The 27133-nt window shown below is 60.8% G+C and overlaps 2 protein-coding genes across 7 annotated transcripts in view; both read left to right on the forward strand.

Moving 5' to 3' along the window:
• The window catches only part of NECTIN2 (nectin cell adhesion molecule 2), a 40727-nt gene extending 17766 nt beyond the window's left edge, over positions 1-22961 (forward strand). For 4 of the 6 annotated variants that reach the window (XM_073323250.1, XM_073323256.1, XM_073323253.1 and 1 more), the window contains exons 3-9: positions 227-520; positions 774-891; positions 2284-2432; positions 13468-13612; positions 15871-15934; positions 20980-21069; positions 21621-22961. In XM_073323250.1, coding sequence (XP_073179351.1) covers positions 227-520; positions 774-891; positions 2284-2432; positions 13468-13612; positions 15871-15934; positions 20980-21069; positions 21621-21800 — 1040 coding nt within the window. In that variant the 3' untranslated portion in view covers positions 21801-22961. Of the gene's footprint in view, positions 1-226; positions 521-773; positions 892-2283; positions 2433-3989; positions 5349-13467; positions 13613-15870; positions 15935-20979; positions 21070-21620 lie in introns of those variants that run through there. The other 2 variants (XM_073323252.1, XM_073323251.1) reach the window with 2 other exon arrangements.
• A 2041-nt stretch (positions 22962-25002) lies between these two features.
• TOMM40 (translocase of outer mitochondrial membrane 40) overlaps positions 25003-27133 on the forward strand; it is a 7940-nt gene continuing 5809 nt past the window's right edge. Inside the window, 1 exon segment of the mRNA XM_073322431.1 lies at positions 25003-25164. The gene's annotated coding sequence lies outside the window, so the exon portion shown is untranslated.

The raw sequence follows: 27133 nt of genomic DNA on the forward strand, positions 1-27133 counted from the left end.
GCCCTGGGAGAAGATCTCGTTGGGCAGCTGCTGGGAACGGGACTTTCAGCGACAGGATCTTGGCGAGATGAGTCCGGGGAGCTGGGACTCGGGACTCCTGGGTCAGCTCCCACGGAGCTTGGCCAAGTCCAATCTCTGCACAGTGCCTGGCGCGACGGCGCCCCCGATCTTGGCTGGAGGAGCCTGGGGAACGCCACTGGCTAACCCTGCCCTCTGGTCCCCCCAGCCAGGCCCACCAACACGGCGGAGTCGCGGAAGGTGGTGGCGGGTAACGCCATGATCCCGGTGGCCGTCTGCACCTCAGCCAATGGCAAACCCCCTGCCCGCATCACCTGGATCGCCACCCTTCCCGGCAATTTCAATGCCTCCGAGGTGGCCAACGGAGACGGCACCGTCACTGTCACCAGCCAGTTCAACATGGTGCCCACGGCGGTGGCAGACCAGGAGCAAATCACCTGCGTCATCAGCCAGAGGACACTGACGGAGCCAGAGAACATACCTGTCACGCTGTCCGTGCTGTGTGAGTGCGGGGCCCGGGGCTCCTGGGTCCCATCCGTGGCTCTGGGAGGGGAGTGGGGGCTAGAGCAGAGGGCCTGGGAGCCAGGACTCCTGGGTTCTTTCCTGTCCCTGGTGGGGGAGTGGGATCTAGTGGGTTAGAAGGTGGGGAGGGGCTGGGGGCCAGGACTCCTGGGTTCTCTGTCTCTGGGACAAGGATAGCTTGGGCCCCAAAGGCAGGCGGTAGGGTCTGACTGGCCCCTCTGCTTTCTCCACAGACCCCCCGCAAGTCACCATCGAGGGCTATGATGACAACTGGTATGTGAGCCGGAATGAGGCCGTGCTGAGATGTGTGGCCAAAGGGAACCCCAAACCCACCCATTACTCCTGGAGCACGTGAGTCCCTGCACAGGCCCATGGGGGAGGAGATGCTGCTGTTAGGCCCCCCCTCCCCACCCCCGAAACACACTGGCTGACTCCTAGATTGGGATCTAGTGCGTTAGAGCTGTGGGGCTGGGAGCCAGGACTCCTGGGTTGTATCCCTGGCTCTGGGAGGCAAGTGGGGCCTAGTGGGTTAGAGCAGGGGGGGCTGGGAGGCAGTGTTCCCTCTCATTTTTCCCACCCATGTGCACATGCACAAAACAAAATTCATGTGGTGGGAGTGGGGCCGAGGGGTTTGGAGTGTGGGAGGGGACTCTGTGGTTGGGCCAGGGATGAGGGTTCAGGGCTGGGGCTCCGGCTGGGAGTGCAGGCTCTGGGATGGGGCCGGGGATGAGGGGTTTGGGGTGCAGGCTGCCCTGGGGTTACGGCAGGGAGAGAGGGTCCTTGGCTCTGGGAGGGGAGTGAGGTCTAGAGGGTTAAAGCTGCAGGGCTGGGAGCCAGGACTCCTGGGTTCTGTGCCCCTCATGGGAGAAGGGGTGTTCCAGGGGACAAAGGGATTACATTTACAGGAGGGGTGGCAGGTCCTGGCTCATGGTGCTGCTCCCATGGGGAGGAGGAAATGAAAACATAAACCAGCTCCCAAACCTGTTTTTCTAGGTTGTGAAGGGCCTCAGGTCCTGTTCTGCTGGTTAGCAGGGCCCCAAACTCCCCAGAGCCAGGCTAGTGAGGGGCCCCGGGCACTCTCTGTAGGCGGGCTCCTCACCTCAGGGTGGCCTGTCCCTGTGGGAGACTCGGTTGGCTGGGAGGGGGCTGTCTCATTCTGTCCCCGCTTCTGCAAGGCCCGGGAGGCTGATGGTCTGAACCAGTTCATCTTTCCCACCCGGGAGGAACAGCTGCACCCCCGCACCCCCAGACCCTGCTAGGAGCAGGGCAGCCAGCTGTTGGTCACTCGGCAGCCGGGCTGAAAGGAGAGCCCTGTGCCGGGGAGGACTGCGGCTGGGGGGTGGGGGTCAGTGTGCTTTGGGCAGTGTGGCAGCCATGCTTACTTTGAGCATCGGAGGGGTTACCTGGGGGGCCCCACCCAGCCCCTGGCACAGAGCTCGGAACCGTTGTCCCAGTGGCTGCCCACTGCTGCCTGGGTCTCCCTCTGCCCCCCACTCCCCATAGTGTGTCAGCAGCAAGTGTGTTGGGGGTTGTCCTGCTTTAAATGCTGGGTGGGGCCTGGGAGCCAGGAGTCCTGGGTTCTGTCCCAGCTCTGGGAGGGACATGGGGTCTAGTGTGTAGATCATGGGATGGGGCTGGGAGCCAGGTCAAACCCCAGGTCTGAGAAGGGCGTGGGGTGGGTATGCTGGGAGTCGGGTCCCCCTGCCCTGGTCTCTAACCAGCCTCTCCCCTCCCTTCCCCCAGCCCCAGCGGGCCGCTGCCCCCCACGGTGCAGGTACAGGGCGACCGGCTGCTGGTGCAGTCGGTGGACGTGGCGGTGAACACGACCTTCATCTGCCAGGTCACTAATAGCGTGGGGACGACACGGGTCGAGCAGATCATCCTGGTGCGAGGTGAGTGCGCGGGGGTCCTTCCCTGGTGGCTGAGAATGGGGGGTGTCCCGTGTGTGATCTGGGTCCAGGGTCTGTTCAAAGGGCTGGAGGAGCGCAGGGTGGGGGTGGGAGGCTCATCCAGGGCTGGGGGGTCTGTGTGCTGGGGGGGCTCCCAGGGGAAGGTGGCGCGATCTCATGCGGGGATATTGGAAGTTCCAGGGGGTGGGGCTCTCAGGAGTGGGGGAGGGGTGTCTGTGTCATCCCCTGGGAGGCGAAGGGGCCTCTCCTGGGACGAGAGGGGGTCCTTGCAAATGTTGTTGGCTCCTACCCCTTCCCCCCTCATCCCCCCCCCCCCCCCCGGCTGCTTCATTGCCTCTCCCCAAGGCATTGCTCTGGATCCTTCTGGAGCCTGTGCCCTCTGAGTGAGGGACGGGGGGCAGAGGCCCTGCCTAGCTGGTGGAAGCTGCTCCGGGAATGTGTTACATCTCATTGCCTTTTCTGGAGGTGTGGTGGGCTCTCCCACACCCCTGCTGGAAGCTGCAGGCTCTTCCCCGCCCATTCCCCCACCTCCCCAGGGGTCCTGCAGTCCGGGAGCTGGGGTAATGTCCCGCAGCTTCAGCTTTTCCTAGTCAATCGGGGCTGGTCTGGTCTCAGGACTCCTGGGTTCTCTCCCTGGTTCTTAGGAGTAGGAGGGGGGGTCTGGTGGGTTAAGGAGGGGGCTGGGCTGGGCTGGCGTCAGGACTCCCACTGTTACTGCTCTGGTGGTGACTGGGCAGCATTGCGGGGATGGGGATGCCTGTGACTGTCATGTGCCAATAATTCTCTGCTCTCAGGATCTGCACACAGGTGCGAGGCTCCTGCAGCAGCCAGGCTTTGTAGGCCTTGCAGCATGTGTGAACATTAATATGGGGGTCAGGGTGGGGGGGTCAGTTAATACCCAAGTGCATTGTGGGAGGGCAGGGCAAACCAGCTGCGTTGTGGGGGAGTGTGTGGGGCATATACCAATAACCAGGTGCATTGTGGGGCAGGCGATGTGCCGTTAGCCGGATGCACGGGGGGCAGGCGGCTTGGTGTGTGCCAACTGCCGGGTGCATTGTGGAGAGGGAGACAGGGGGCTTGGTGTGTGCGACTAGCCCGGTGCATTATGGGGGTGAGGCATGTGTCCACAGCCAGGTGCATTATGTGGCAGGGGGCTTGGTGTGTGCCAACAGCCCGGTGGGGTGGGGGTGGGGCATGTGCCAACAGCCAGATGTGTTGAGGGGGATGGGCATGCGGGGCCCAGGTGCATTGGAGGGGTAGGGCAGGGGGTGAGGCATGTGCCCACAGCTGGGTGCCTTGTTGGAATGGGCATGCAGGGGCCCAGGTGCATTGTGGGTCCAGGCGGGGTGTGAGATTTGGGGGCACTGGGCAGAGCGGGGAAGGGAGGGGAGACCCCGTCTCGGCCCCAGGAGGACCCGGCTCTGCATGGAAGCGTGCGTCAGATGACCAAGGGGTCGCCACGACCCCGGCCCTCCCCCCACGGCTCCATCCCCCGAAGCTTGGAGAGTGACCCCCTGCCCCGTCTTTTCTCTACTCCAGAGCACCCCACGAGGCTGCAGAGCAGCGCCGGAGCCGTGGCTGGGGGCCTCGTCGGGGGCATCCTGGCGCTCGCCCTGCTGGGGGCTCTGGTATTCTTCCTGCTCCGCCGGCGCCGTGCCCGCCCCCCTGTCAAGGGTGCCTATGACCCCACCACCCGCGTCTACGGCAATGGGGCGCCCCACAACTTCACCTACCGCCCCGACTCGGAGCTGGACCGGCCCCTCAAGGCCGCACCAGGCGAGGGGGCCCCCGGGGAGCAGCCCGGCCCCTATGGCTACCCCGGCCAGCGGCATGAGGAGGAAGAGGAGGAGGAGGAGGAGCGGCTTGACGAGGTGGGGCCCATGTTGCGGCTCAGCGCCCACCCCGGGCACAGCGCTCCGAGCGGCTACGAGGACGACGACATGGAGTCGCAGCACGACGGGTCCATCATCTCCAAGACGGCTGTCTACGTGTGACTGCTCTGCCCTGCCCTGCCCTGCGGGGAAGCCGAGACAATGGGGGGTGAAGCCCTCGCGGGAGAGGACGAGAGACTCTGGGGAGCAGAGACGGATTAACTCAGGGGGCTGCGGAAACTCCTGGGGGCCAAGCCCCAGGCAGGAGGCGGGTCTTGGCTGCCTGGCCAGGTGGGGGGAGATGCACCCTTGTGTTGGGGGAGAGGCTCCATTGACACCCATGTGGTGGGATGGGGATGCTCTGCTCTGGGTGAACACATGGGGCTGGGGACCCCCAAGTGCTGGGAAGGGGGGCAGGATGGGGAGATGAGCCCCCCTCCCAACAGGAAGGTTCGTGCTGATGCCTCTTTTTTTGTACACTAGAGTAGTTCCCGAGCCAGGCGTCAGCCTCGGAGGTTGGGGGTGGGGGACGATGGGGGACGGGACGGGGGCTGTGCTGGGGTCCCCCAGCCTGGCTGAAAATGGGGGAACACAGATCCCCCTCCCTCTTTAAAAGATGGCCCACGCAGCTCCCTCGATTCAAGATGTGATTTGCCTGATTCTGCCCCACCTGGAATGAGAGCGGGAAAGTCTGTGTGACCCCATCTCAGTTTGGGGGGCTTCCCCGAGGTGCACCCTATGTCTGTGACCTGCCCAGCTTTGGGGGCGGATGGCCCCGGGGCGCCCAGTATACTTCTGCCCTAGGGAGCATTGTTTCTCCCTTGTCTCCTAGTGTCTGTGTGTGACACTCTGTTTACGCCCCCCCCCCCCCATGCTGTGTCTTACGGGCCAGCTCCTCCGCCCCCTCAGTGTAAATATCCTGGGGCCCCGAGCTCCCTAGAGAGGTTATTTTCATAGTGTGTTGGTTGCTATGGCACCGGAACAGTCTGTCTCCATTTTGTGTGTAATAAAGTCTCCTTGGACCCCAGGCCCAGCCCCGTCTCTTCTCATTGCTGGGGGGAAAGAGGGGCTGAAAAGAGTATTGCTGGGGGGAGCATGAAGGGCTGCGCAGGTGGCGGGAGGAAGAGTCTGCATTATTGGGAGGGCAGGGGCATGTGCATGAAGGCAGGTGTGTTTGGGAGGGCAGCTGTGTACAGGGTCAAGGAGGGCGTGCTGGGGGGGGCATAGTGCCAAGGAGGGTGTGCTGGTGGGAGGGGGGTGCTGTGCCAAGGTGGGTAATGGGGCGCCAAGGCGGGTGTGCTTGGGGGGCGTGTGGTGTCAAGGTGGGTGTCCTGGGGGGGTAGGGCACATGATGCCGAGGTGGGTGTGCTGGGGGGGTGCATGGCGCTAAGGAGGACATGCTGGAGAAGGTGCATGGTGTCTGGGGGGGGGCATGCTGCACCAAGGCGGGCATGCTGGGGGGGGCGCGGAGCACCAAGGATTGCATACTGGGGGGATGCGCAGCGCTAAGGAGGGTGTGCTGGGGGCACATACGCCCTCCCCCCACTCACCTGTATTACTGCAGGGTGTGCGTGGGAGGGAGCCGGCCGGGGGCACACTGGAAATGCATTGTTAGCAGGGTGAGGGGCGTCTATGGGGCATTGCGCTGGAGGGGTATAGAAGGGGGTGTGTGCGGGGACAGTGAATCGCCAACTATCTAGAGATGGGCAGAAACGACTTCTGTGGGCAGGAAAAAACCCAAACTTTCCAACCGAAACGGCTGGTGCTTTTCGTTTTGTGGTCACAGAAATTTCCATTTCAATCAACAGAAAACTAAAAATCCCGGGGGGGGGCGTGGGAACATCAGACCCGCCGGCTCATGTGCAGTGTCTGGGGCGACAGAAAGCATCAGTTGGACCTGCTTCCCAAACCCAGCCTGCTCTGGGGCGGGTCCAGGTTTGAGTTGGAAAACGTCCATTTTATTAGTAGCTGCCCAGGTTGGTGGCAGGCTCGGGGGGGTCGCCCGGCTCTGTCGGCACCGCAGGTTCTGCCGTTTGTCTCGTGCCCCATTGCGCCTTCCTAGATTCCAGGTTGGGCGGGAGCCCATCTGACAGGGGAAGGGTCAGCCTGGAGGGCTGGGGGCCCATTGCCCCTGGTTGGGGACTGGGGAGGCCTGTGAGTGTCGCTGCAGGTGTCTGCGGTTTCGGGCCCCTGTCACCACAAGCAGCATCCGCTCAGGTGTGAAATGTGGTGTACGGTTCGTGCACAGGCCACGCTGAGAGGAGCTGGGGCCAGATGTCAGGGGTGGGGGAGCTGGGAAACCAGTAAGGGGGCCCCAGACTGACTTGCTCTCCGGGGTTCTGTATTGGGGCTCCTCCTCCCACTCCTCCCTGCGAGGGCCCCTCCCTGATTCTCTGCTGCTCCTCTCCCCAGAATTCCCCCCCCTTTCCCCTGTGCCACCCACCTCCCCCACTGCTGGGATCCCCCTAATTCTCTGCCAGAGCCGCCTGCCCAGGTTGGAGGCGCTGGGGACACCCGGGCTCTGTGATCTGTTGTGGGACTTGTCTCCCCATGGCTTTGCAGGCCTGGGGCAGCCCCCTCCAGCCCCCATGCCCCTTGGGAGCTTGTGGTGTCAGTTCAGCAGTCCTGCGGTTGGTTTTTGGCCGACCTGGCCCTGACCCGGCAGCTCCCAGCTTTGAAGTGCTCGCAGCTGTTCCACACTTGCTGGGACTGGGCAGTAGCTCTGGGAAGGCCTGGGACCCACCCCCGAGCCCGGCTGCCATCTCCCCAGCCCAGGGTCGGATCCACTGCCTTTTAGCTGAGGCTTGGCATCTAGGAGTTGCCAGGTGAGGGCCCATCTAGCCCAGCATCCTGTCTCCCATCCAGTGCTGTGTGTCAGAGGGGAGGTGAGAGAGCCCTGCAAGGTGGTGACTGGTGTGAGGATGTGACCCAGCAGGGAGGGGGGAGTGTTGACCTGGGAATGTGCCCTGGGGAGGGGAGACCTGAGAGCCTGTCACCTGAGCCCGGAGGGGGAGATGACACCTCTGCCCAGGAATGTGGACGGAGACTGCAGCAGGGAACCGGCTGGGTGGGTTTAGTTTTCAGTTTGGGGCTGGGTGGAGGAACACAGGGAACCCCAGGGCTGGGGTCTAAGCTCCCTGCTCCCCCAGAAGGACGTGATTGAGGGGTCCTGGTTGTACCCACAAGCTCTGTTGTGGACTGTGTTCCTGTGGTCCAATAAACCTTCTGTTTTACTGGCTGGCTGAGAGTCTCAGTGGATCCCAGGAAGAGGGGTGCAGGGCCTGGACTCCCCCACACTCCGTGACAATTGGCCACTCCCCCCACCCCTCAGGCAGGTCTCATCCTGACCCTCCTAGAGATCGGTGTCATACCCGCACTGGGGTGCACGACTTGTCAGCAGTTGCTGGTGTTCTCTCCCTGGGTGACTCCCCATGTCCGGTAGCACGGGGTGCCAATGGCTCACTTGCCTTGGGGGGGAGTCGCTTCCTCTCATCCGTTGGGAATCTGCTGCCTGATGATCTTGCTGAGCGTCCCCTTGGCTAAGCGAGGCGTTGGGGGGTGCCCAGACAGGGACCCCATCCCCAGCAGGAGCCTCAGTCTTGCTGAATCATGGCAGGGGGTTGGGGCACCCATTTCTTGCCCTGCTGCAGCCCCAAGTATAGCATGGGGCGGGGGTCTGAGGGCAGCTTTTGTAGGCCGCTAAAGACCAATTAACTGAATCCCTCCCAACTGCCCAGCACGGGGAGGGGGGGGCCTGCTCTGGCCAAGGATACCTGGGTGAGCCCCCCCACACATGCACGTGCCCTCCCCTGGGCTGTTTAGGGACCACTGTGGAGCAGCCAGAGCTCTCAACAGCTGGAGCCAGGGCTGGCGCGGGGCAGGCAGCAGGGATGTTGGTGCTGGGGGAGATGATGCCATTGCCCCCCGGGCACCACAGACACGGCAGGATCTGCCGCATGGGAGACCCCTGTGCTGGGGGGCTGGATACACGGTGACCCCTCACGTGTTGTCGTCCGCCCCCCGGAGCCTGTTCCACATGGGGTTTGACGTTGCCAAGGGCTGGGAGCTGAAGCAGCAGTTCTGGGGCTATTCCCCTTTTACACAAGTGCAGCTCCCCCATGCCCCCCCATCCTCCCCGCAAGGGACTGGCCCTGGCTTCCTTTGCAGCCGCTGAGCTGAGGATGAAGCTGCCTGAGTTAAAAATAGCATCTGCCTCTCTCCCAGCCCTGGGCTGGGCTCTAGGTTTGGGGGGATGGGCTGGTCACACCCTGGGGGGTGGGTGCAGGCTGGGTGAGGGCATGCCAGGCAGGGTGCAGGGATGGGGTGTATGCCAGGTAGGGGACTTCTGTGAGGGATGAGGTCATGCCAACAGGAGGGATGATTGCTAGGCAGGGGGTCTCTGTGGGGCTGGTGGGGTGCACGTTAGGCAGGGAGTCTTGGGTTAGTGGGGTGCATGCTAGGCAGAGGGTCTCTGTGGGGTTGGTGGGGTGCATGGTAGGCAGGGGGTCTCTGTGGGGCTGGGGGTGCATGGTAGGCAGGGGGGTCTCTGTGGGGCTGGTGGGGTGCATGGTAGGCAGGGGGTCTCTGTGGGGTTGGGGTTCATGGTAGGCAGCGGTTGCTGTAGGGCAGAGGAGATGCCAGTTGGATGCCGGGACTGTGCTCAGCTCCGTTCCTGTGGCTCTCTGCAGCGCAAGGGGAATCCCTTGGGGTGAAGGCAGAAGTGAAAGGGCAAGTCCTCAAGCACCGGTGCGTGACGCCATCCCCCAAACTCCCCCACCCCCGTCTCTGCCCGTTCCTGGAAGTCCTGTGATTTCCTCTCTGCAGCTCGCCTGAGCTGCGGGCATAGTTCTAAGTGGCTGTGTGGTGTATAAATAGCCCGTGTTTATTCCTGGCAGGGAAGTGGGGCTGCAGGGAGAAGCAGGGATTTTCCCAGGGCTCGATGGCAAGGGGTTGCTGGGAGAATGCCTGGAGGTTAGAGACACGTGTAGCCCGTCTGTGTTTGTGCAGCGCCTGGCGCGGGGGGCTCCTGCTCTGTGACCTCTCTCTAGCGTCTGTCTGAGCCTGTAGGGGTCACAATCCATGTCGTGTAACTTTTCTCCCAAAAAGCCGCAGGCTAGAACTTCCCTTTTGTAAAATGCGCAAGCCGAGCCCCTCCCATCCCATCAGCCTGTGACTCCGGGAGCTGGGGGGTTATGGGACTTCCCCCCGCCTCGGCCCATCTCTCCGAGGGGCTGTGGAGTTAGCAGGGAGCTGTTGGATTCTGCAGCCGCCTGTAGCAATTGCTCAGCTGCTGAAGGATCAGCAGATGGTTCAATAATGTGTGGACCCTTTGGGATCCACCTCTAGCAAACCGCGGGGGGGCTGACCAGGAGCGAGTTCCTGTCGAGCTTCGAGGCTCTTCCCCAGTGTCTGTGAATGCTGAGTCACACGGAACAGGGTTGTTTTTCTGTTTATGCAAAGGGAGAAACACCAAGCCAAAGCCCTGCGTCCTATTTCAGTTTCATCCAAACATTTCTAGGGGAAACACCATTTCCCCCCCCACACACCCGGGCTGTTTCCTGCCAAGAGAGGGGACGGTGGGAGGGTTTTTCACCTGTGGTGTCAGCTAGGGATCTCAATGCACTTTGCTATACTGCGCCCCCCTGCAGGGGCTGTCACCATACAGAGCGTAAGCCCCCAGCTCTCTAGCTCGGAGACTCGCCACTGCAGGGGCTTTGCCCCATGGGCCCACCCTATGGGACTTACCCTCCTAGGCACATGAAGGCTGGGGAGAGCAGGGGATGGAACTCAGGGTTCCTGAGTCCTAGGCAAGGGCCTAACCATTGGAACATCCTGCCTTCCCTTTGGGAGGGGGTCACTAGCCTGGCATCCTATCACCCTCCCTGCCCAGCGCCTGTGGCCTCCGGTAATGTGCCCCTCAGGGAAGTGTCACCTGAGCCCCCAGTCTCAGGGCCTGCAAGCTGTGGGACTCAGGTTCTCAAAGTTGGGGGTCTCAGTTGGGGGAGTTTTGGGGCCCCACAGCCCAGGAGGGGGCTGGGGGTTCACAGCTGGGGGGTCTCAGCTGGGAGGGGACTCTGGGCCCCCGAGCCTGGGAGATAGGAATGGGGGGTTCACAGCTGGGGGGTCTTGGGGCCCCAGAGCCCAGGGGGGAGCTGGGGGACCAGGGGTTCACAGTTGGGGGGTGTCTGCTGGAGTTCACAGCTGGGTGTCTCAGGGCCCCAGAACCTGGGGGGAGCTGGGGAGCTGGAGGACTAGGGGTTCACAGCTGGGGGAGTCTCAGAGCCACAGAGCCAAGGAGGGAGATGGGGAGTGGAGGGATGGGGGGGGGGGGTTTCACAGCTGGGGAGTCTCAGGGCCCCACAGCCTGGGAAGGAGCTGGGGAGGCCAAGGGTCTGGGCTGTGGGGTCCCAGGCCCATAGCACCTTTGGGGGCAGGAGGTGAGAGGCGGATGAGAGCTGGGCACACCCGAAGGCTGAAGGCGAAACTGGAGCCCATGCGGGGGGACACACACTGATGCTTGGGGGGAAGAGCCAGTGCTTGTCTGCAGGCAGGACGGGGGTGGTGCGAGAAGGGGGGCCGTGGGGGGATGGGAGCTATGCGGGGACTGCAGGCTCGGGGGCTGGGGGGCTGGCTGCAGGCGCAGTGGAGGAGTCGGACTTTGTTCCCACGGGCCAGGCAGCGTGATAAGATAAGGGGACTGCTGCATTCCCAGCTCTGGAGATGGGAGGAGGTGATGGGGGGGCCCTGTGTGAGTGTTTCATTGCTTTGGTATTTCATCTCCTGCACACAGTGAAACTTGGCTCTGATTTCCCCCCACATCAGTGGCGGGGGAGGGGGAACCCTGAGACAGCCCCTCCCCCTGTGAGAGCTGATGGGTTTCGGATCCCATGAGTCACCTGCTGCCAGCCCAGCACAGGCCCCAAAGGCTGTACTGCTGCCTTCCCCCCAGTGTCTCAGCAGCGACCTGGCTGTACCCTCAGCAGTGGGGGGCTAGTGGTTACAGCCGAGGAGGGGGCTGCGAGCCAGGACCTCCTGGGACCTCCTGGGTTCTATCCTGGCTCTGGGAGAGGAGAGGTGCTAAGTGCTGAGCATCTGCCCTGTGAAAAACAAGGCTCCCTTTTCAGGAGTGTTGAGGTGGGTGCCCAAAATTACCAGGCACTTTTGGAAATCTTGGCCACTATCTGTAACATGAAAAGGAGGACTTGTGGCACCTCAGAGACTAACAAATTTATCTGAGCATAAGCTTTGCGTGCATCCGATGAAGGGAGCTGTAGCTCACGAAAGCTTATGCTCAAATAATTTTGTGAGTCTCTAAGGTGCCACAAGTCCTCCTTTTCTTTCTGCGGATACAGACTAACGCGGCTGCTACTCTGAAACCTGTCTGTAACATGTGGAGAGTGTTGTTCTTACGCGGGAGGCTCGAGAGGCTCAAGTGTGGGGGCCTCACGTGGTGCCAGGCACTGCACAGACCCCAGCTGAGACGGGGGCTCCGTCAGGCTGGGTACTGAATTGCTCCCGGTCAAAGTAGGGAAGACAGCCAGAGCTCGAGCTCTTATCCCCGTTTCCCAGCTGAGAACCGGCTCCAGAGAGAGGTGGGGACTGGCCCAAGGTTAGCCGGGGAGTCAGCGACAGCTGGGAACAGCACCCAGGAGTCCTGAGACCCAGCCCAGTTGCTTACGCTCTACCTCCCCTCCCCGGCATAGGAGGAGACTCCATTGACGCAAACCAGCAGACTTACAGTTACAAGTGCATGTTAAACCCTCTGCTTTGGGCCATGGGCCAGCTCTCACCTGGTGAGAATTAGGAGGGGCTTTCCCCATGGCCAGGGACCCCCCATAACTGCAGGGTTTCCGGGGCATCCTGTTTCGCTAAGGGAGCCTGACGCCAGGTTGCTGGATGGGGAGAGGCCAGGCCCAGACCAGCCTGTCCCTGCTGGTGCTGAGATCTCTGGCTCCATGGGGGTTTCTGCAACACGGCAACTTGAAAGCCCCCAGCCCCCACCCCCAAGCTAAAATGAAACGGCCTGGCAGCATTCCCAGTTGCTTGTGCATAATGCATGGGGCTGTGTGTAATTCTGGGTTCTCCCCGGAGAGCAGGGGGAAGGGGAGTTTGCAGGCTGGATGCACTGGCTGGCAGAGAAGGGAGAGCGAGCTCCTCACACACCTGCAAGTACAGTGTGGCTTTCTGGGGAGGTGGGAACTGACGCTCACATCTATAGGGCAGGACCAATGCTCCATCTCGAGAACCGGGAGGTGGGAGCTTTTCTGCACCCCCCCAAGCCTTGTGCTCAGGAACAGAACCCAGGAGTCGTGGCTCCTGGCCAATGTTCCCTCTAATTTTTGACAGGCAGCGTGTGCAAAAAATTTCTTCTGTGCAAATTTTTGTGCGCGCAGTGTTTCAGCATGTGCATGGGGTTCAGGATCTGTGGGCACGCACACATGCACAGAGCTTAGAGGGAACAGTGCTCCCAGCCCCCCTCCCCCTGCTCTAACCCACTAGACCCCCCCCCACTCCCTTCTCAGAGCTGGTAATGGGACCCAGGAGTTCTGCACCCCCCCGCCCCCCGCTCCCCAGAGCCATGCCTGCTCACTCTCATGCAATGAACCCTCCCCCTCCCCCTGCAGCCACACTCAGTGTAGCATGGGGGTGGAGGGAGCGTGGGGAGCGGAGCCAGGCTGGCTGGGGTCAGCTCCTTTGGTGGGGTCCCAGCTGGTCCAGGACCTGGTGCTGGGCCCACAAACTTGCTGCCCCCTGGATAGCTCAGCCTGGCAGCGCCACCTGGTGGGCTCCTGAGGGCTGGGCCAGAGTGAGCAGCTGGGACCCCAGGGGGTCTGGGGGGTGCCTGGCCCAAACCCAATAGGGCACAAGGGGAACGGGTCAGGGGTTAGGGCTGGCCTGAGGGATGGATTAGAGTGAGGGGTAAAGGTTAGATTTCAGTGGAAGGACGGGGGGACTGGAGGGTGGGTGAGGCTGGAGCGGGGGCAGGTCTGTGATGCTGGGGCTATGGAGGGGATGCAAGATCCTGAGGAAGGTTCCTCTGTGCCCACGGGACGTCCTGGGTGGCCACAGAGAGGCCAGGGGGTGACAGCCCTTCCCCTGTGGCATTGCCCCTCATCCATTCACGCCCCCCTTCCTCTCTTTCCTAGCCCAGCCCAACATGGATGGCGCGGGCAGCACAGGGGGCATCATCGGTGGCATCATTGCTGCCATCGTGGCCGTGGCCGTGGTGGCCACTGGGGTCCTGATTTTCCGCCAGCAGCAGAAGAATCGCACAGAGCAGGACAACGACGAGTGAGCGACTCGGAGAAAAGCGCGGTGCCCAGGGGCGCAGGGATCGGGGAACACTGCGGTGCCTGGGGGTGCAGGGGTCGGGGTTTGGAGAATAGCGCGGTGCCCAGGGGCGCAGGGATCGGGGAACAGTGCGGTGCCTGGGGGTGCAGGGGTCGGGGTTTGGAGAAAAGCGCGGTGCCCGGGGGTGCAGGGGTCGGGGAACAGTGCGGTGCCTGGGGGTGCAGGGGTCAGGGTTTGGAGAAAAGCGCGGTGCCCAGGGGCGCAGGGATCGGGGAACACTGCGGTGCCTGGGGGTGCAGGGGTCGGGGTTTGGAGAATAGCGTGGTGCCCAGGGGCGCAGGGATCGGGGAACAGTGCGGTGCCTGGGGGTGCAGGGGTCGGGGTTTGGAGAAAAGCGTGGTGCCCAGGGGCGCAGGGATCGGGGAACAGTGCGGTGCCTGGGGGTGCAGGGGTCGGGGTTTGGAGAAAAGCGCGGTGCCTGGGGGTGCAGGGGTCGGGGTTCAAGGAACAGGGCAGTGTCTGGGGGCACAAGGGTTGTGAAACAGGGCAGTGTCTGGGGGTGCAGGGGTCGGGGTTTGTGGAACAGGGCAGTGTCTGGGAGTTCAGGGGTTGGGATTCGGGGAACAGGGTGGAGCCTGGGGGTGCAGGGGTCGGGGTTTGGAGAATAGCGCGGTGCCTTGGGGTGCAGGGGTCGGGGAACAGTGCGGTGCCTGGGGGTGCAGGGGTCGGGGTTTGGAGAATAGCGCGGTGCCTGGGGGTGCAGGGATCGGGGAACAGTGCGGTGCCTGGGGGCACAGGGGTCAGGGTTCAAGGAACAGGGCAGTGTCTGGGGGCACAAGGGTTGGGAAACAGGGCAGTGTCTGGGGGTGCAGGGGTCGGGGTTCGTGGAACAGGGCAGTGTCTGGGAGTTCAGGGGTTGGGATTCGGGGAACAGGGTGGAGCCTGGGGGTGGAGGGGTCATAGTTTGGGGAACAGGGCAGTGTCTGCGGGCACAGGGTTCAGGAAACAGGGCAGTGTCTGGGGGCGCAGGGGTCGGGGTTCGTGGAACAGGGCAGTGTCTGGGAGTTCAGGGGTTGGGGTTCGGGGAACAGGGTGGAGCTTGGGGGCGCAGGTGTCGGGGTTTGTGGAACAGGGTGGAGCCAGGCAGTGTCTGGGGGCGGAGGGGTCAGGGTTCATGGAACAGGGCAGTGCCTGGGGGCGCAGAGGTTGGGAAAAAAGGTGGTTTCTGGGGGCACAGGGGTTGAGGTTTGGGGAACAGGGCGGTGTCTGGGGGCACAGGGGTCGGGGTTTGGGAAAAAGGGTGGAGCTGGGGGCGCAGAGGTCGGGGTTCGGGGAACAGGGCGGTGCCTGGGGGCTCACGGTTCGGGGAACAGGGAAACAGGGCGGTGCGTGGGGGTGCAGGATTTGGGGAAGAGGGTGGTGTCTGGGGCGCAGGGGTCAAGGTTCAGGGAACAGGGCAGTACCAGGGGGCACAGGGATTGGGGTTTGTGGAACAGGACACTGTATGGGTCGTAGGCGTCGGGATGTGGGGGTTCGGGGAACAGAGTAGTGTCTGGGGGCACAGGGTTTGGGGAATAGGGCAATGTGGGGACCCATGGGTCAGTGTTCAGGGAACAGGGCAGGGTCTGGGGTGCAAGGGTTGGGGTTCAGGGAACAGGGCGGTGTCTGGATGCGCAGGGGTCAGCATTCGGGGAACACGGCAGTGTCTGGGGGGGAACAGGGCGGTGTCTGGGTGTACAGGGGTCAGGTTTTCGGAAATGGTGGTTCCTGGGGGTCCAGGGGTAGGGGTTTGGGGAACAGGGCAGTGTCTGGGGGTAGAGGGGTTGGCATTCATGGAATAGGACAGTGTTTGGGGGTGCAGGGGTCAGGGAACAGGGCAGTACCTGGAGCGCAGGGGTCAGGGTTTGGGGGGTCAGGGAACAAGGCGGTGTCTGAGAGCACAGGGGTCAGGGTTTGGGGAACAGAGCGGTGTCTGGGTGTGCAGGGGTCGGGGTTTGGGCAGGAAGATCAGGGGAGGGGGCTCGGAGAGCATCCAAGAATCAGAGCTTGGGGGATGGAATCTAGGGGTCAGAGGTATGGAGGGGGTTTGGGGGTTCTGAGGGGTGAAGGAGGAGGAAGTGAGGAAGGGGAGAGGGTCAGTGTGGGGGAAGGGTGATGAGGGTCTGGAAGACGATTTGGGTAGGGGGTCAGGGACATGCTTTCTCCTCCTTGCTCCCACCCACAATAACCTCTCTGCCTTCAACTTCCCTGCCCCCTAGCCTGGATGGGCCCCCAGCATACAAGCCGCCCCCTCCCCAGAAGAAGATTGAGGACCCTGAGCTGGTAGGTGCCACATCTCTACTACCTCCAGGGGGTAGGGGGGATGTATCTAGCGGGGAGCAAGGAGCCAGGACTCCTGGGTTCTCTCCCTGGCTCAGATGAGCAGCTCAGCACATTGCTGGCTCTGGCCGGGTCATAGAATCATAGAATATCAGGGTTGGAAAGGACCTCAGGAGGTCATCTAGTCCAACCCCCTGCTCAAAGCAGGACCAATCCCCAATTAAATCATCCCAGCCAGGGCTTTGTCAAGCCTGACCTTAAAAACTTCTAAGGAAGGAGATTCTACCATCTCCCTAGGTAACGCATTCCAGTGTTTCACCACCCTCCTAGTGAAAAAGTTTTTCCTAATATCCAACCTAAACCTCCCCCACTGCAACTTGAGACCATTACTCCTTGTCCTGTCCTCTTCTACCACTGAGAATAGTCTAGGTCCATCCTCTCTGGAACCCTCTTTCAGGTAGTTGAAAGCAGCTATCAAATCCCCCCTCATTCTTCTCTTCTGCAGGCTAAACATCCCCAGTTCCCTCAGTCTCTCCTCACAAGTCATGTGTTCCAGTCCCCTAATCATTTTTGTTGCCCTTCGCTGGACTCTCTCCAATTTTTCCACATCCTTCTTGTAGTGTGGGGCCCAAAACTGGACACAGTCCTCCAGATGAGGCCTCACCAATGTCGAATAGAGGGGGACGATCACGTCCCTCGATCTGCTTGCTATGCCCCTAGTTATACATCCCAAAATGCCATTGGCCTTCTTGGCAACAAGGGCACACTGCTGACTCATATCCAGCTTCTCGTCCACTGTCACCCCTAGGTCCTTTTCCGCAGAACTGCTGCTGAGCCATTCGGTCCCTAGTCTGTAGCGGTGCATTGGATTCTTCCATTCTAAGTGCAGAACCCTGCACTTATCCTTGTTGAACCTCATCAGATTTCTTTCAGCCCAATCCTCCAATTTGTCTAGGTCCCTCTGTATCCTATCCCTGCCCTCCAGCGTATCTACCACTCCTCCCAGTTTAGTATTGTTTGCAAATTTGCTGAGGGTGCAATCCACACCATCCTCCAGATCATTTATGAAGATATTGAACAAAACCGGCCCCAGAACCAACCCCTGGGGCACTCCACTTGACACCAGCTGCCAACTAGACATGGAGCCATTGATCACTACCCATTGAGCCCGACAATCTAGCCAACTTTCTACCCACTTTATAGTGCATTCATCCAGCCCATACTTCTTTAACTTGCTGACATGAATACTGTGGGAGACCGTGTCAAAAGCTTTGCTAAAGTCAAGAAACAATACATCCACTGCTTTCCCTTCATCCACAGAACCAGTAATCTCATCATAGAAGGCGATTAGATTAGTCAGGCATGACCTTCCCTTGGTGAATCCATGCTGACTGTTCCTGATCACTTTCCTCTCATGTAAGTGCTTCAGGATTGATTCTTTGAGGACCTGCTCCATGATTTTTCCAGGGACTGAGGTGAGGCTGACTGGCCTGTAGTTCCCAGGATCCTCCTTCTTCCCTTTTTTAAAGATTGGCACTACATTAGCCTTTTTCCAGTCATCCAGGACTTCCCCCGTTCGCCACGAGTTTTCAAAGATAATGGCCAATGGCTCTGCAATCACAGCCGCCAATTCCTTTAGCACTCTTGGATGCAACTCGTCCGGCCCCATGGACTTGTGCACGTCCAGCTTTTCTAAATAGTCCCTAACCACCTCTTTCTCCACAGAGGGCTGGCCATCTATTCCCCATGTTGTGATGCCCAGCGCAGCACTCTGGGAGCTGACCTTGTTCGTGAAGACAGAGGCAAAAAAAGCATTGAGTACATTAGCTTTTTCCACATCCTCTGTCACTAGGTTGCCTCCCTCATTCATTAAGGGGCCCACACTTTCCTTGGCTTTCTTCTTGTTGCCAACATACCTGAAGAAACTCTTCTTGTTACTCTTGACATCTCTCGCTAGCTGCAGCTCCAGGTGCGAATTGGCCCTCCTGATTTCATTCCTACATGCTCGAGCAATATTTTTATACTCTTCCCTGGTCATATGTCCAACCTTCCACTTCTTGTGAGCTTCTTTTTTATGTTTAAGATCCGCTAGGATTTCACCGTTAAGCCAAGCTGGTTGCCTGCCATATTTACTATTCTTTTGACACATCAGGATGGTTTGTCCCTGTAACCTCAACAGAGATTCCTTGAAATACAGCCAACTCTCCTGGACTCCTTTCCCCTTCATGTTAGTCCCCCAGGGTATCCTACCCATCCGTTCTTTGAGGGAGTCGAAGTCTGCTTTCCTGAAGTCCAGGGTCCGTATCCTGCTGCTTACCTTTCTTCCCTGTGTCAGGATCCTGAACTCAACCAACTCATGGTCACTGCCTCCCAGATTCCCATCCACTTTTGCTTCCCCCATTAATTCTTCCCAGTTTGTGAGCAGCAGGTCAAGAAAAGCTCCCCCCCCCAGTTGGCTCCTTTAGCACTTGCACCAGGAAATTGTCCCCTACGCTTTCCAAAAACTTCCTGGATTGTCTATGCACTGCTGTATTGCTCTCCCAGCAGATATCAGGAAAATTAAAGTCACCCATGAGAACCAGGGCGTGCGATCTAGTAGCTTCTGCGAGCTGCCAGAAGAAAGCCTCGTCCACCTCATCCCCCTGGTCCGGTGGTCTATAGCAGACTCCCACCACTACATCACTCTTGTTGCTCACACTTCTAAACTTAATCCAGAGACACTCAGGTTTTTCTGCAGTTTCGTACCGGAGCTCTGAGCAGTCATACTGCTCCCTTACATACAGTGCTACTCCCCCACTTTTCTGCCCTGCCTGTCCTTCCTGAACAGTTTATATCCATCCATGACAGTACTCCAGTCATGTGAGTTATCCCACCAAGTCTCTGTTATTCCAATCACGTCATAGTTCCTTGACATCACCAGGACCTCCAGTTCTCCCTGCTTGTTTCCAAGGCTTTGTGCATTTGTATATAGGCACTTGAGATAACCTGCTGATCACCCCTCATTCTCAGTATGAGGCAGGAGCCCTCCCCTCACAGACATTCCTGCCTGTGCTTCCTCCCGGTATCCCGCTTTCCCACTTACCTCAGGGCTTTGGTCTCCTTCCCCCGGTGAACCTAGTTTAAAGCCCTCCTCACTAGGTTAGCCAGCCTCCTCGCAAAGATGCTCTTCCCTCTCTTCGTAAGGTGGAGCCCGTCTCTGCCCAGCACTCCTCCTTCATGGAACACCATCCCATGGTCAAAGACAGAGGCAAAAAAAGCATTGAGTACATTAGCTTTTTTCACATCCTCTGTCACTAGGTTGTCTCCCTCATTCAGTAAGAGGCCCACACTTTCCTTGACTTTCTTCTTGTTGCCAACATACCTGAAGAAACCCATCTGGTTACTCTTAACATCTCTTGCTAGCTGCAACTCCAGGTGTGATTTGGCCTTCCTGATTTCACTCCTGCAAGCCCGAGCAACATTTTTATACTCTTCCCTGGTCATTTGTCCAATCTTCCACTTCTTGTGAGCTTCTTTTTTGTGTTTAAGATCAGCAAGGATTTCACTGGTTTCAGAGTAACAGCCGTGTTAGTCTATATTCGCAAAAAGAAAAGGAGTACTTGTGGCACCTTAGAAACTAACCAATTTATTTGAGCATAAGCTTTCGTGAGCTACAGTTCACTTCATCGGATGCATACTGTGGAAAGTGTAGAAGATCTTTTTATATACACACAAAGCATGAAAAAATACCTCCTCCCACCCCACTCTCCTGCTGCTAATAGCTTATCTAAAGTGATCACTCTCCTTACAATGTGTATGATAATCAAGTTGGGCCATTTCCAGCACAAATCCAGGTTTTCTCACACACCCCCGCCACACATATACACAAACCCACTCTCCTGCTGGTAATAGCTTATCTAAAGTGACCACTCTCCTTACAATGTGTATGATAATCAAGGTGGGCCATTTCACTGTTAAGCCAAGCTGGTCGCCTGTCATATTTACTATTCTTTCTACACATCGGGATGGTTTGTTCCTGTAACCTCAATAAGGATTCTTTAAAATACAGCCAGCTCTCCTGGACTCCTTTCCCCCTCCTGTTATTCTCCCAGGGGATCCTACCCATCAGTTCCCGGAGGGAGTCAAAGTCTGCTTTTCTGAAGTCCAGGGTCCATATTCTGCTGCTCTCCTTTCTTCACTTTGTCAGGATCCTGAACTCGACCATCTCATGGTCACTGCTTCCCAGGTTCCCATCCACTTTAGTTTCCCCTACTAATTCTTCCCGGTTTGTGAGCAGCAGGTCAAGAAGAGCTCTGCCCCTAGTTGGTTCCTCCGGCACTTGCACCAGGAAATTATCCCCTACACTTTCCAAAAACTTCCTGGATTGTCTGTGCACCACTGTATTGCTCTCCCAGCAGATATCAGGGTGATTGAAGTCTCCCATGAGAACCAGGGCCTGCGATCTAGTAACTTCCGTGAGTTGCCAGAAGAAAGCCTCGTCCACCTCATCCCCCTGGTCCGGTGGTCTATAGCAGACTCCCACCACGACATCACCCTTGTTGCTCACACTTCTAAACTTAATCCAGAGACTCTTAGGTTTTTCTGCAGTTTCATACCAGAGCTCTGAGCAGTCATACTGCTTCCTTACATACAGTGCAACTCCCCCACCTTTTCTGCCCTGCCTGTCCTTCCTTAACAGTTTATATCCATCCATGACAGTACTCCGAGAGTCATGTGAGTTATCCCACCAAGTCTCTGTTATTCCAATCACATCATAATTCCTTGACTGTGCCAGGACTTCCAGTTCTCCCTGCTTGTTTCCCAGGCTTCTTGCATTTGTGTAAAGGCACTTGAGATAACTCGCTGATCCTCCCTCTTTCTCAGTATGAGGCAGGAGCCCTGCCCTCTCGCGTGCTCCTGCTCGTGCTTCCTCCCGGTATCCCATTTCCCCACTTACCTCAGGGCTTTCGTCTCCTTCCCCCAGTGAACCTAGTTTAAAGCCCTCCTCACTAGGTTAGCCAGCCTGCTTGGAAAGATCCTCTTCCCTTTCATGTGCTGGTTCGTTCCAGGTCTCTAATCCCCCCGAGGTTGAGGTTGAGAATATCCCACTGAAAGCTGCCTACTTCGAGCCCAGCATTGCAGTGGATCCCCAAGAGCCGGTAATTACTGCGGGGGAGGGAGGGGATGCGAGGGGGCAGGGTCTTGGGCAGGGGGATCAGGTGCCCAATCCTCTCAACTAGGATTATCCCTGATAAGAACATCCAGGACGGATCAGAAACTCCTCTGGGAACCCCTGCCCCAGGTCTAACCAAAACACCCCTCTCCCCTTTGAGAGCTGAGGACATAACCCAGGAGTCCTGGCTCCCAGCCCCCACTGCTCTAACCCACCAGACCCCACTCCCTCCCAGCGCTGGGGATAGAACTCAGGAGTCCTGACTCCTAGACACCCCCCACCGCTGCTCTAACCACAAGACTCCACTCTCCTCCAAGAGTCAGGGATAGAATCCCAGAGTCCTAGCTCCCAGGCTCTCTACTTTAACCCACTAGACCCCATTCCTGTCCCACAGCTAGGCATAGAACCCAGGAGTCCTGGCTCCCAGCCCTCACTGCTCTAACCCACTAGTCCATCTGTCTTTCTGTGAGCACAGAGGATCCCCTAGGGGTCGGTGACCTTGCTGCCCACCCCATCTGTCCATCCATCTCCTTGCAGGACCTACCACGGTACCACGAGCTGCCTACGTTGGAGGACAAGGAGCCAGCAACGATGGGGCCCAGCCTGGAGGACGAATACCTGGACCAGATCAACCCAATCTATGACGCCCTGTCCTTCGCCTCAGGGGAGGGTGTCCCCGAGCAGGGCTTCATTATGTCCCGGGCCTTATACGTCTGACAGCTTGGCACAGATGGACTCGTGTCTCCCTGGATAGACAGACAGCTCCCTTCCCCACTCCCTGCAGCTCCCCCGGCCCTGTACATGAGACCCCAACCGAGGTGCTCCCTGGGGTTTTGGGGAAGTTCTCTGGCCTGTTATATGGGACATCAGGCTAGATGATCCCAATGGGCCCTTCTGGCCTTGAAATCTATTAGTCCCACCCCCACCACTCCCTGGGATCCCCCAGCTCAGACAGACACATGGCTTCCTTCCCCACCCCCACAGCTCCCTGGGATCCCCAGTCTCGGACAGACACATGACTCTCCGGAATCTCCACCCCCACTGCTCCCTGAGCCCTGTATGTCTGAGATTACCCCCACCCAGACGGACACAGGGGGGCCCCCCTTGACTTTCTAGGCAGACACCTGGCTCTGCCCACGGCTCCCTGGACTGACACTGGTGCCTGGCTCACAACCCCAACTGGGCTCCTGTCCTGTCTGCTCCCAGTGGGGTCAGTGAGGCTGCAGCCCTCAGCAGGTCTGGGGGGTCTGGCTTGAGGGGGGGAGCAGGGTGTTGGGGCCTGGAGGCCTCAGTGCTAGAAGTCTGGATTTGCCAAAGGTCAGAACTCATCCTCCCCCTCTCCATGCCAGGGGAACAGTCTCTCCTTGCCTTCTGTCGGAGTCATGACGGGGCGGGAGGCAGCATCTTCCCCTGGCCTGGCACGAGGGTGACTTTAGTTACTGTAGGAGCGGCTCCCTGCTGCTGCCGCTAGTGGGTGGGGTTGTGTGAGTGGGGATGGGTGAGAGGCTGGGGGAATAGGGAGTGCTCCCTTTCTCGCTGTGGGGCTGGTTCCTTGTCCACACACCGGTGGGTCAGCCCATTCACTACTACAAGGAGCTGCCCTATTGCAAGGAGCAAGTGTGGGGAGGGTGCAACCCCAGCCTGGATTCTCTACTTGCATTTCATCATTGGCTCAGACAGGATCCCTGCCTCAGCGACTCCCCAGCCCAGCTGGGTCGGGGGCCCTGCCATCAATCCCTCCTCCCTCCTCCCTCCTGCTTCTGGGCCCTGCCCTGGTCCCCGCTGTACAACCACCTTCCATGGGGTATCTGAGAATGTGAAGGGTTTTTTTGTGTTACTAACTTGATTGGTCTCTAAATAAATCCACCGCTGCTGCTGCTTCTTTCTCCCTCCCCACTGGTGTCAAATTAAAGATGGGGGGTTAGCAACTTCTCTTTGTGCCTTTGCAGACATCCTGAGTGAACAGGGTGATTAGTGCCTTCGGAACCACTACTGAGCGACTGGGTCTGGGGCTTTAGCTGCTGCCCTGGTGCCTTCGGACCCGCCACTGAGCGACTGGGTCTGGGGCTTTAGCTGCTGCCCTGGTGCCTTTGGACCCGCCACTGAGCGACTGGGTCTGGTGCTTTAGCTGCTGCCCTGGTGCCTTCGGACCCGCCACTGAGCGACTGGGTCTGGGGCTTTAGCTGCTGCCCTGGTGCCTTCGGACCTGCCACTGAGCGACTGGGTCTGGGGCTTTAGCTGCTGCCCTGGTGCCTTCGGACCCGCTCCTGAGCGACTGGGTCTGGGGCTTTAGCTGCTGCCCTGGTGCCTTCGGACCCGCTCCTGAGCGACTGGGTCTGGGGCTTTAGCTGCTGCCCTGGTGCCTTCGGACCTGCCACTGAGCGAGTGGGTCTGGGGGCTTTAGCTGCTGCCCTGGTGCCTTCGGACCCGCTCCTGAGCGACTGGGTCTGGGGCTTTAGCTGCTGCCCTGGTGCCTTCGGACCCGCCACTGAGCGACTGGGTCTGGGGCTTTAGCTGCTGCCCTGGTGCCTTCGGACCCGCTCCTGAGCGACTGGGTCTGGGGCTTTAGCTGCTGCCCTGGTGCCTTCGGACCCGCCACTGAGCGACTGGGTCTGGGGCTTTAGCTGCTGCCCTGGTGCCTTCGGAACCACTACTGAGCGACTGGGTCTGGGTTGGGGATTTGTTTTTTGTATTTTCTGTTTCTTAAAATAAATGTTTCTAAACCAGAGCTGGTGGCATGTCTCCCTCTGGGGATGGGAACAGCTGCAAGAGCTGCTGCTTTGGGAGTGGGGGAGGCAGTGGGGAGGGCCTTGAAACTGCCATCCGTGGCGGGGGAGGGTGGGGGGCTGGGGGGGGCGGGGGCAAGGCTTAGGCCCAGCACCCGCCAGGAATTACCTGTGCCGGGGCTGGAGGCTGCCACGCGCTGGGGGGGCGGGCAAGAAACTGACATCCGGGGGGGGTCTGGGCGCTGCCACGCGCTGGGGGGGGCAAGAAACTGACATCCGGGGGGGTGTCTGGGCGCTGCCACGTGCTGGGGGTGGGGCTGGGCACTGACATTTTTTGGGGGGCAAGAACTGACGTCCGGGGGGGGGACTGGGCGCTGCCATGCGCTGGGGGTGGGGCTGGGCACTGACATTTTGGGGGGGCAAGAAACTGACATGGGGGGGGACTGGGCACTGACATTTTCTGTGGGGGGGACAAGAAACTGAGGTCCGGGGGGGGGACTGGGCGCTGCCACGCGCTGGGGGGGGCAAGAAACTGACATCCGCTGAGGGGGAGCCTGGACACCGCCAGCCTCTGGGGCGGACACTGGGATCCAGGCCCCGGCAGGTTCCCTCGCTCAGGTTCCCCCCCCAGGTATGGGGGGGCGGGGCTGGAAACCCCACCCTCGGGGGGCGGGGCTGGTATCTGGCTCCGCCTCCAAAATGGCGACGCCCCCGCACGCGCGCCCCCGCAGACTCTATGGCTGCCGCGGTGCATGCCGGGACCATGCCACAGCTCTGACCTTGCGGCCGCACCGTGCAACCAAACTTTCTGCCCTCGGGCCCCGCCCCTGGTAGGGCGGCCAATCAGGAGCAGCTCCTGGGCCTGGCCTCGTCTCCGGCCAACGGAAGGCGGCATGGAAAGGGGCGAGGCACGGTGACACAGTGGCCAATAGATGTGGTATCGCAGGAGAGGGGCGGGTCATACGCAGGTCTGTCCAATAGCGATGGCTCATAGGGGCGGGGTCTGTGGAGACTCTACCCAATGACGATCCGCCATACGCCGGAACAGGCGGGACATGGAGGGGCAACAGCCCATGAGGTCAGGGAACCCCGGAAGTAGGCGGAGCTTTCTCTACCCTTAGCCAATGGATATACGCGATAGAGGCGGAAGGGGCGGAGTCTAGGTCGGCGCTGGCCAATGGCGGCGTGGAGGGGGCGGAGCTGAGGCTGCGGGGCAGGCGGGTTCGGGTGTCTCCCGGCTCCGGCTGCCGCTGCTGCCGCCGCCGCCTCGTGAGTCTGGGGCCAGGCGGGACTGGCGGGTATCGGGACAGGCGGGCGCTGGAGGGGCGGTGGCGCGATAGGTGGCCCCCGGGAAGGTACCGGAGGGGGATCGGGGCGGGGGGGTCGGTGGTGGTGTGTGGGGGGAGATCGGGGCGGGGGGGCAGGGGTGTGGGGGGGGGATCGGGGCGGGGGGGTCGGTGGGGGAGTGTGGGGGGAGATCGGGGCGGGGGGGCAGGGGTGTGTGTGTGGGGATCGGGTCGGTGGGGGGTGTGGGGGGGATCGGGGCGGGGGGGCAGGGGTGTGTGTGGGGATCGGGGCGGGGGGGTCGGTGGGGGAGTGTGGGGGGAGGGCGGGGCGGGGGGGCAGGGGTGTGTGTGGGGGGGATGGGGTCGGTGGGGGGTGGGGGGGGGATCGGGGCGGTCGGTGGGGGTGTGAGGGGGGAGGGCGGGGAGGCAGGGGTGTGTGTGTGTGGGGGATGGGGTCGGTGGGGGAGTGTGGGGGGAGATCGGGGCGGGGGGGCAGGGGTGTGTGTGTGTGTGGGGATTGGGGCGGGGGGGTCGGTTGGAGCGTGTGGGGGGGATCGGGGCGGGGGGGTCGATGGGGGAGTGTGGGGGGAGATCGGGGCGGGGGTCGGGGCGGGGGGTCGGTGGGGGTGTGGGGGGCATCGGGGTGGGGGTGTGGGGGGATCGGGGCGGGGGGGTCGGTGGGGAGTGTGGGGGGATCGGGACGGGGCAGGGGGTCATTGGGGGGTGTGGGGGGATCGGGGCGGGGCGGGGGGGTTGGTGGGGGTGTGTGTGGGGGGATCGGGGCGGGGGGTCGGTGGGGGAGTGTGGGGGGGAGGGCGGGGCGGGGAGGCAGGGGGGGGTGTGTGGGGGCATTGGGGCGGGGGGGTCGGTGGAGGGTGTGGGGGAGATCGGGGCGGGGGGCAGGGGTGTGTGTGTGTGGGGATTGGGGCGGGGGGGTCGGTGGGAGGGTGTGGGGGGATCGGGGCGGGGGGGTCGATGGGGGAGTGTGGGGGAGATCGGGGCAGGGGTGTGTGTGGGGGGATCGGGGCGGGGGGGGTCGGTGGGGGGGTGGGGGGGATCGGGGCGGGGGGTCAGTGGGGGGTGCGGGGGGGTCGGTGCGGGGGTGTGGGGGGGATCGGGGCGGGGCGGGGGGTCGGTGGGGTGGTGGGGGGCATCGGAGTGGGGTGTGGGGGGATCGGGGCGGGGGGGTCGGTGGGGGATCGGGACGGGGCAGGGGGGTCATTGGGGGGTGGCGGGGGTCGGGGCGGGGGGTCGGTGGGGGTGTGGGGGGCATCGGGCGGGGGTGTGGGGGGATCGGGGCGGGGGGGGTCGGTGGGGGGAGATCAGGGCGGGGCGGGGGCAGGGGGGGTGTGGGGGGGATTGGGGCGGGGGGGTCGGTGAGAGGGTGTGGAGGGGATCGGGGGGGTGGGGTGTGTGTGGGGGGATCGGGGCGGGGGGGTCGGTGGGGGTGTGGGGGGGGGTCGGGGTGGGGGTCGATGGGTGTTTGTGTGGGGGGGCGGTATCAGGGGCATGGGGACGGGTGGGATTGAGGGGTGCTGGGGCTGGTGGGGTCACTGTTGAGGCAGGTGGACCCTGGCAGTGGCAGGTGTCTGGGGGGCAGGTAGCTCTTGGAGTACACGAGGGGGTATCAGAAGGGATGGGTTGTTAGTGGGGTAGATACACCCATCAGGGGAATTGGGGTGTTGTAATAGTCAGACCCCACTCGGGGTAGGGTGCATTAAGTGAGCTGTGGGGAGCCAGTGTCAAGAGGGGCATTGTGGCAGATGTACTTGGAGCTTGGCGGTATTGCAGGCAGGTGGATCCTGTTGTGGGGGGGGTTATTGAGGTTGTCGGACTCAGGAGGGAGTATTGGAGGGTGGGGGTCACTGGAGGACGGGGGGACAGATGGACCTGGGGATATTTGGGGTCTGTTGGAGACCAGTATCAGGGCAGCCTGTGGGAGGTATCAGTGTGGGGTGCATATCCTGGATAGATGGGGTGGTATGGATTGTGGGATATTCAGGGCATGGGGGGTATATTGGACTCTGAGATAGCGCGT

Source organism: Lepidochelys kempii, chromosome 24, assembly GCF_965140265.1.
Source record: "Lepidochelys kempii isolate rLepKem1 chromosome 24, rLepKem1.hap2, whole genome shotgun sequence".
Classification (NCBI taxonomy): Eukaryota; Metazoa; Chordata; order Testudines; family Cheloniidae; genus Lepidochelys; species Lepidochelys kempii.